We start from the raw sequence: 9,959 nt of genomic DNA, 5'->3' as shown, positions 1-9,959 counted from the left end.
CACAGGCACCATGGAAGCCCCAGCGCAGCTTCTCTGCCTCCTGCTGCTCTGGCTCCCAGGTGAGGGACCCGGGAGGGTGCTGCCCTCAGAGGACACTTTGGGTGGTGGATTCCAGCGACCTGTCTCTTTGATCAGCAAGACAATAATGGGAGCTCAATGATGATCAGCTTTCCTGGCAGTGTGGGGAAAAGTGAGGATAGAGATTACAAGGCTGACTTATGTGTTCTGTTTCCTGTTTTAGGCACCTCAGGAGAAATTGTCCTGACACAGTCTCCAGCCTCCCTATTATTGTCTCCAGGAGAAAGTGCCACGATCTCCTGCAGGGCCAGTCAGAGTGTTAGCAACAACTTACAATGGTACCAGCAGAAATCTGGGCAGGCTCCCAGGCTCCTCATCTATTGGGCAAACAGCAGGCCCGATGGCATCCCAGCCCGCTTCAGTGGCAGCGGGTCTGGGACAGACTACACGCTCACCATCAGCAGCCTGGAGCCTGAGGATGCCGCCACTTACTACTGTCATCAGTGGAGTAGTAAACCTCCCACAGTGACACAGGCCCGAACAAAAACCACCCAGGGAGCAGATGTCTGAGGCTGACAGCCCAGCTGCTCCTCCTGGTGCCCCTCAGCTGAGAGCTGTGGCAGAAGCAGCAATGCTTTGCAGTTGGCTCTGAATGTATAATGACGGGGCAAAGAGGCTCCTTGGAACCCTCAGTCTCCACCCCTGTGTGTTAGCAGCACCCTCAGCAGAGCTCACTCTCACACAGAGTGACACAAGGAGGACCATACCTGGCAGCCTGGCAATGGCATTAGTCTGGCTAAGAGAGCACAGGAGAAGCACACCCTCAACCCCCACCAACAGGCTGTCCTGCCAGGGTTTATTTCAGGAACATCACATTTGAATGTGAACTCTGACCTATCAAAGTTTAAGGACCATGAGACTAAGACACACAGATGGTGGAAGCCAGTGAGCTTGTTGCTCCGAGAACCCTGAGCTCACCAGTCCCCGTAATACAGGCCGGCTGCTGGGGTGCTCAGACCCCTCTATTGATGTGACCCTATAATGAGGGTGTTAGGTCAGTGAGGCTGAAAGACTGGGCCCATCATATCAAGGCCACAGCGCACGTCTATAAAAGGGGAAGAGGCTCTAATCATGACCACCGCACACAGAGGAGCCTGGATTTTCATTCTTACTCATCTACCCCATTCATGCAATTATTCTACAGAGAGTATTAAAAATTTGGTCACCACTCACATTATTTCTTGACCTATGAGTTCATAAATAGTCTCTTTTTACAAAATACTAACATAAAGACTCTATTCTTAGTAATATTTAAAGTGATACAATGAAAATAGTTTGAAAGCAATATACGGGAACATCCCAAATAAATGGCAATAATTCTTATTGATTCTGTTTTACTAAGCACGAGGGAAAAAAATGAAGCAATCTAAAATTTGAGTGAAAATCAAAAATCAAGGACAGCATATAAGCTGGGAAGGCCAAAGAATTTATAGGAGAGTGTTTGATAACAGGCCTGGGAGGAAAAGTGGGTACATTGGCAGGTCCTGAGGGCACGTCTTGGGCTGAGCTCAGATCTACAAACTGGGCTTCAGGGACTTGGGGCCCTGTGAGTGAAACAGCCCTGGGCCCTGCCAGTAGATGAAACACCACAGATCCCACAGAATCAGGGAGCAACATTATTTCCACATTATACAAAGTGAGGAAAGAGCCTGATCAGACTGACATCACACAAACAGGTAGTGGGAGCTCCCAGGTGATCCGGCTCAGAGCCTGCCATGTCACAGATCACGACGGCTGTGTGAAGCTCAGTGTAAGATGCACAGTGTTCCTCAGCTGGACACTGTCTCAGACCATACCAATTTTACTGAAACCCAATATGAAGTATATGGATACCGGGATGAAATTGCAATAAAACTCACCTGTTAGGTAAAAACTATCAGTGCTCTACATTTATTAACTTAACTTACTTAAAACTAGAAATGTGTCTCCTCAGCTGCTGTATATATTACATGTTGAACAGTCCAATGTTACCATATTTGACAACTCAAATGTAACATTTACATGATCAGAGACAGTTGGTCAAATGCCACACTTGGTAACCCAGGGTTGACAGGTCACACTGCAAACCACTCCCTTGCTGGTTGAAGATGTCTCCCTACTGGGGCATCTGTGGGGGATCACTGGGCTGCCAAGATGGAGGGATGAAGCTGGGTTGACAGATCTAGACCGGGAGCCCTCTGCTCCCTGCCCCGGCTGGCCATTCTCCCTCTGCTCCCTCCTGCCCAAGCCTTATCCCAAACCAGCACTTAGGCGTCTCCCTCAGGGGATCCAGCACCTGCTTCTTAATTGTCTGAGATGAATATCCAGTCTGAATTCCTGACACAGGTTAGTCTTTTGTTCTCACCTAGATTACATGTATCTTGAGAAAAGGACACATTTTAAGACCCTATAGGGTCTACCCAAGGAATAGTATATATTTGTCACCTCTTCCTGTAAAACAGTAAAAGTCGCACATACAAGATTCTCTAAAACGCCAATCAAGTATCTGCAAGTTCTGTATCCCAGAACTGCCATTAGAGGGCAGCACATCCCACAGTAGAGTGAGACTCAGGCTGAGGCTAGGAATGTTGGGACAGGATAGAGGTTATCCAGGGATCATGGGAGACCCTCTGGTTGGATGAGTCTTTGGAGATGGCGGCTATGGGGGAGCCCCGTTGCTAGGTGAGAGGAAACCTGCCCTGTACTGGAAGGCACATAACCATGGCTTCAACACTACCTGAGGCTCCAGCATTTCTTCCCATTGCTCGAGTTCTTGCCTTTACTTCTCTCTTCACCGAGTAGGTGTCTCCGAGGAAAACTGTGTCCTGAAAGATGCTGTGAATGAAAGACACTCTCTGCAGCTGACATCGTGGAGAATCACGGGCCAGGCGCCAAGCGGAGTGTGAGCAGCAGATGAGCAAGACTACCTAGGAGTTTGTACCCCACTGCCCACCCAGCCACCCCAGTCTCCTCAGGACACCCCTCCTCTTCCAGGCTTTTGTCTCAGTACATCTTTGCAGCCTGGATCTCAAACACCAGGTTCCCATAGTCACGGACCAATAGTGCTATTTTGCTCATCACAAAAAATCCGTGAGATCAAGGTTAATGGAACGGTTTTCAGGTCAGTGATGCTGAAGTGTTTGGGTCACCATGGACACTGCAGGCAACATATTCCTAGCGTATTGGGCAAAGACTTTGTTAAGAGAATGGAGCTTTGTCTGATGAGACGGAGGATCCAGGCAGGATGGGACTGTGTGGAATGGCAGGACACTGCAGCAATAAACCCACTCCAACTGTGTTCTCAGAACACCCCAATCTTCACAGAAATGTTTTCAGTCAATGCGTTGCGTTATAAGCTGATCCTGCTCATCTGTGTGATGGTGACTCTCCCTGCACTCATGAGTGAACCCTAAATCCATGTTTGTGTCTTTGTGACCCCATAGAAATGATGTTAATCAGAGGTCCTCAGGGAAGGTCATATAAAAAACAGGAAAGAGGTGTCAGGAGATAATTGATTATAAAGTCCTCAATCCAACCATCCAGTCATGCACCAAGGGAGAAGTACATGAGTGAGATACAAAGTGAGAAATGCGACGAAAGACTTTATTTTATTCAGTCCAAGACCAGACACCCCCTGTGTGACTGGGTTGTAACGTGCGGGTGGCTGCTCAACTGCAGAGAACATGAGGCCTCTGGTCTCTGCAGCTGCAGGCCAGGGTGCCCACGCCTGCTTTGCATGTCCCAGCCCCCTGCTGCCCAGGGCCCATATCAGGCTGGGCAGGCTCTGGGCAAGAGCTGCCTCAGCCAGGACACAGGCACCATGGAAGCCCGAGCGCAGCTTCTCTGCCTCCTGCTGCTCTGGCTCCCAGGTGAGGGGACCCGGGGGGTGCTGCCCTCAGAGGGCATTTTGGGTGGTGGATTCCCGGGACCTGGCTCTTCGCTCAGAGACACAATAATGAGATCTTACTGATGATCAGCCTTCCTGGCTGTCCTGGCTGTGAGACAGTGGTGAGGGTAAAGATGACAAGGCTGACTTACCTGTTTTATTTCCAATTACAGGCACCTCTGGAGAGATTGTCCTGACACAATCTCCTACCTCACTATCATTTTCTCCCGGAGAAAAGGTCACGATCTCCTGCAGGGCCAGTCAGAGTGTTAGCAGCAACTTACACTGGTACCAGCAGAGTCCTGGGCAGGCTCCCAGGCTCCTCATCTATCGTGCATCCAGCAGGCCCAATGGCATCCCAGCCCGCTTCAGCGGCAGCGGGTCCGGGACAGACTTCACGCTCACCATCAGCAGCCTGGAGCCTGACGATGCCGCCACTTACTACTGTCAGCAGGGTTATAGTTACCCTCCCACAGTGATACAGGCCTGAACAAAAACCACCCTGGGAGCAGATGCCTGAGGCCTGACAGCCCAGCTTCTCCTCCTGGTGCCCCCTCAGCTGAGAGACTACGGCAGAAGCAGCAATGCTCTGCAGGTGGTTGTGAAGTTTTGGTGAATGGCAAGGAGGCACCTTGTAACCCTCACTGTCCACCCCTTTGGCCTTACTGGCCCCACAGGCAGAGTCTATGCTGTTTAATACACACAGAGGTGTTTATGCTCAGGAACCTTCAATTACTCTTCAGGCTCATACAGCAGGGGCAAACCCCTCCAGCTGGGGTTCTATTTCTTAGAACAGGCACTAAGAATGTAAACTCTAACCTTTCACACTTTAAGGACTGTGAGACCAAGAGATATAGATGGTAGAAATGAGTGAGCTTCTTGCCCCCAAGAAGTCTGAGCTCTACTGTCACAGCCATACAGGCTGGCTTACCTCGCGGGCCTCAGACCTTTCTAGTCTGCCCTGGAAGGCCAGGGGTGGGGCTGCTGCTGCCCTCAGCCTCCGGGATGAGCTCACTAGGGCACCCCTGTTCTCTCCTCTGTTACATGTCTGTCCCTAGGAGATGCTGGGACACAGTGGCTCTCCTCTCCTGACTCAGTCTTATGTAAGCCCATCACTAAACCCCCTGCAAGGACAACCACAGAGGCATGAACATTTGGAAATGTGTTTCTCTGTGAGGTGAGGGCTTGACAGTAAACCGCTGTTCCCAATACCAGAATAACTGCAGTCAGGGTGTAGCTCCCTGAACACTCCAGGGTGAGCCCTAAACTGCCATCTGCAAGATGGTTCATAGAAGCAAACAACATCAAGTACATCGGAAGCAGACAATTAGGTTTTCAGGGAATACAGAATAATCATCTGACAATGAATAAAAACAAAGAAAAATGACTAAATGTGGATGGTGAATATCTGATCTCACTGTGAAAATACCAAGCTGCTCAAAATTTGTTCAGAACTGATCAACATCATCATTGACCACCTGATTGGTACAAGTTGCAATCACAGTCCCCATCTCACTTACTAAGTGAGAATCTGCTTTCTAACAGGACACAGGTGATGAGTATCAGGTGATCTCTATTTGTGGGAGGCAGATTACAGCTAAAAAAGTGTCTTAGTCATTATCAAAATATTTACTGAAAGACATTTTTGAAAAGATACACCAGATTTAATTTCTATTTGACAGGAAATTACATCAGACAACATCTGTTCAAGAGAATAACAGGTGAAAATTATGATTGTTGGTCAATGACATGATAAAATACCTTGAACATTAATTAGGGTTTTAAACATAAGGAATATTCAAGATGCTAAAATATGTCAAAACTGGGTGCAGACACCTGTTCTAACACTTACTCTAAAGCATAGTCATGAAGTTGGCATGATGTTGAAGAAATAATAGACCAATCAGTGGCTAATAAAATGGAAAACCCAAAATAGACTCTGCGTGAACAGCAGAACCAACTGATCTTGAAAAAGAAAAAAAGGAAATAATGGAGCAAAGATGATTTCTCAGCAAATATTGCTGCAAAAACTGGAAATCAAATCACAAAAAGAAGGAACAGAAGGAATGGAAAAGAAGGGAGGGGGGAGAGACAGAGAATGGAAAGAGAAACCTAGAGCCAGGCGTTATAGCAGAGAAGCAAATTAGCTCAAGTCGATGAAAGACCTAATTACACGACAATCCACATAAGCAGCACGAGACTCGGCTTCATATTTGGGGTGATAATGGCCCCAATGCCCATGGTAATGGGAAAGACACATTAATTTAAGTTGAAGTAACTTTTAATAGTAATAAAAATAAAAGGCTTAACTCTGTTGACCAGGATGGATAACCCCTTAACCATCACATGCTCTGACCGTCTCCAGGGAGGGGGCTGGTGGTCGCATCCCCCCATCATGGTCGCTATTGGCTCCTGCTCGCAGCTCTGAAACCCACCAGCTCCTCAGGCTTCAGCCCCCAAAGGGGTCTGACATTTCTCCCCAACACTCTGTCCCTGCCGGCCCCTCCCAGGTCCCAGCAGGTGACTCCAGCACAACTGCGTCCTGGGAGACCCTGGTGTGAGGTGGACTCTGCGGGAGTTGGAGATCCTGGAGCAGCAGGGGAGAGCACCAGGGGGGAGCCGGGAGGGGCAGACTGACTGTGACCACCCAGCAGCTCCACCCCAGTACCCCACAGCCCCCCGGTCTCCTCAGGGCACCCCGCCCTTCCAGGGCTCTGTCAGCACATCCCTGCTCCTGTGTCTCAAACACCCAGTTGTGTCGGTCATGGAAATGACACTGACAGTTTGCACATAAACGAAAACTCGTTCTATGTAAGGGTCGGATTCATTAGGTCTATAATTCTAAAATATGTGGACCCCTGTACACAGTGCAGGCTTCATATTTTCTATCATATGGGGGGAAAGATGTTTCTTAAAATGTGAAGACTTTTCTGGTGAGAGAGAATTTCCAGGCTGAATGGCAGTGTGGAATGAGAGGACCCCAGCAATCGGCCCACCCTAGCCATCTGTCAGTAAAACCCCTGTCTTCAGGGAAATGGCAGTGTGCTGGAGTCAGAGCCTGGTCCCACTCATTGTGTGAGGGTGACTGTCCCTATACCCACGTCACTGAATCTAAATCAGTTTCTGTGTCTTTATGGATCGTGAAATAATAAGGCATACTGAGGACCCTCAGCAAAGGTCACTGTAGAGCAGAGGCAAGGGGTGTCAGGACGATCATTGCTGATCGTCACTTTAACCACCCAGTCATGCACTAAGGGAAATGTACATGAATTGTGAGAAATGGACAAAAAGCTTTATTTCATCCAGTCCTGGATCAGACACCCCCTGTGTTCTGGGTTGTGACGTGCAGGTGGCTGCTCAAGTGCAGAGAACATGAGGCCTCTGGTCTCTGCAGCTGTAGGCCAGGGTGCCCACCCCTGCTTTGCATGCCCCAGCCCCCTGCTGCCCAGAGCCCATATCAGGCTGGGCAGGCTCTGGGCAACAGCTGTCTCAGTCAGGACACAGGCACCATGGAAGCCCCAGCGCAGCTTCTCTGCCTCCTGCTGCTCTGGCTGCCAGGTGAGGGACCTGGGAGGGTGCTGCCCTCAGAGGACGCTTTTGGGGGTGGATTCCTGGGTACTGGCTCTTCGCTCATGAGACAATAATGGGAGCTCAGTGATGATCAGTCTGCCTGGCTGTGCTGGGGAGAAAGTGAAGATAGTGATTACAAGGATGATTTATGTGTTTTGTTTCCTGTTTAAGTTCCTTTGGAGAAATTGTCCCAACACAGACTCCAGCCTCCCTATCATTGTGTCAAGGAGAAAGGACCACAATCTCCTGCAAGGCCATTTGGAGTGTTAACAGCTGGTTAAGCTGGTACCAGCAGAAACCGGGGCAGGCTCCCAGGTTTCTGCTATGGTGCATCCAACAGGCCCAATGGCATCCCAGCCCGCTTCAGTGGCAGCGGGTCTGGGACAGACTTCACACTCACCATCAGCAGCCTGGAGCCTGACGATACCGCCACTTACTACTGTTAACAGAGTAATAGTGCACCTCCCACAGTGACACAGGCTTGAACAAAAACCACCCCGGTGCCTGGTGGGAGCCCAGGCCGCCCCAGCTGCTCCTGCTGGTCCCCCATCTGCTGGGAGCCTGTCTCAGAAGCTGCAGTGCTTTCAAGCTGAAAGTAAAGTTATGGAATAAGGGACTTGGAGGCTCCTGGGAACCCCAATTGTTCCTCTGAACTCCACTCCTGCCCCAGGCCCTAGCGACACGCAGGTAGAGCTTCTGCTCATTTAGTAAACACAGAGATGATTACTTCAGGGAACCAGACTTATGCATCGGTGTTTTAAAATAATGTAAGGTGAATAATATAATTGTTTGTTACGCATAGTATGACCTTGAACATTAAAAGGCGTTTTGACGCATGATGAATCACCAAGATGAAGGAATGTCAAACCTGGGTAAAATGACCTGATTTCAACATTTACTATGAAGCTACAAAATCAAGGTATGAGGAATAATAGACCAATCTATTGATTTGAAAAGAGAACTCCAAAATAGACATCAATAAGGGCCCTCCCTGGAAGCCCAACACATTAGGACCCAGCAATTGTGCAGGCCTGTTAGCGGCTTACCTAGGAGAGTCTCTGTCTATTGTTTAGAATATTTCCACTGTGCGACTTTCCTCTGAAGCTCCCAACCACCGTCAGCAAGACTGGGCTCAGAGCAAGCAACAACAGTAACATTATCGAGAATATTCTAAACAAATTGACATTACATGAAATATAACGAAACCATTTCACAATCAGGTGAAAACACTTGTAGGTAAAGAAGAATAAATGTCTACGGTGCATCAATTTACCTCAATGTCAAAATTCCTTGTTGCTCAAAATTTGTTCAGAATTCATCACCGTCATCGTTGTCCTGCAGGATGATTGGAACAAACATAAAAGAGCAGCTGGCTCTAGACTTACTAAGTGAGAATCTGCTTTTTAACACGATGACAGGGGATGTATATGGCTCTAAAGCTGCATTTTAAGAGGCTGTTTACTTCCGCTAAAAACATTGTCTTAGCCAATGAAGTCATTTAGAAGTTTTTGCTGAAAGTCATTTGTTGAAACGACACTGCCCGAGTTACTTTCTGACTAACACAAAATAGGGCACACTGTTTGAAGATCATAAAAGATGTAAAATATTGTTAGTGACATAAACAAAATGCCTTGAAAATTAAATGAGTAAATGTTTATTGAAATTAAGGAAAGACCAAGATGAAAGAATATGTCAAAAGTGAGCACACACACTTGATTTCAACACTGATTATAAAGCCACAATAATATAGTCAGCACAGTGTGGAAAGAAGACAAGTTAGTGGATTAGGAAAAGGAAGCCAAAATACAGCCCAACAAACGTCAAAGTGAACGGCTCTTTGATAAAAGGACAAAAGAGAAGCATAGAGTAAAGATGATCTCTCATAAATGGTGCTGGGAAAGCTGGATATCCACCTGCAAAATGAAACAAAGGATGAACAAAGGAAAAGAAGAATCATGAATTGTCATTACTCCAAAATGAAACATGGATTAGTAATTATACTCTCATTGATTCAATTATTCTAGAATATGTTACTAAAAATTTTAGTCATTTCACATACTAATTCTTGATCCATGAATTCATACATTTTCCCCTTTTGCAAAATTTCTACCACAAAGATTATACTTCTTACCATGACATTGAAAATGACCTAGAGAAAATTTTGAAAATAATGGAGTGGATCAGGGCCAATTGCATGGTGATGATTCTCGTGTATTCTAATTTTTGACTTAGTATTAGAGAAAGGGGGAGCAGATGTAAAAATCTGAATAAGAATTATACAACCAGAAGGAAAACAATGTGACATGTGAGTGGTGAAGCCTTTCCCAGGAAAGCATTGAGTATGGGCCTGGGGGGAAATGCGGGGTGAAGTCTGCAGGTCCCAGGGTGCATCTGAGGGGCCAAGCTCAGGTCACTCAGTGAGACTTGGGACTTGTGACCCCGTTAG

General features: G+C 47.5%; 1 gene segment (V, D, J or C); it reads left to right on the top strand.

Annotated features, from left to right (window-relative positions):
* Window positions 1-6: 6 nt before the first annotated feature.
* Window positions 7-4,433, top strand: LOC101634439. The segment is given in 2 exon segments: window positions 7-59; window positions 4,117-4,433. Coding segments are annotated over 2 exon segments (366 nt in total).
* The last annotated feature ends 5,526 nt before the right edge of the window (window positions 4,434-9,959 follow it).

This window comes from Condylura cristata, unplaced genomic scaffold (genome assembly GCF_000260355.1).
Source record: "Condylura cristata isolate star-nosed mole 26May11 unplaced genomic scaffold, ConCri1.0 scaffold00089, whole genome shotgun sequence".
Classification (NCBI taxonomy): domain Eukaryota; kingdom Metazoa; phylum Chordata; class Mammalia; order Eulipotyphla; family Talpidae; genus Condylura; species Condylura cristata.
This window is presented reverse-complemented; position numbering and strand designations above follow the sequence as displayed.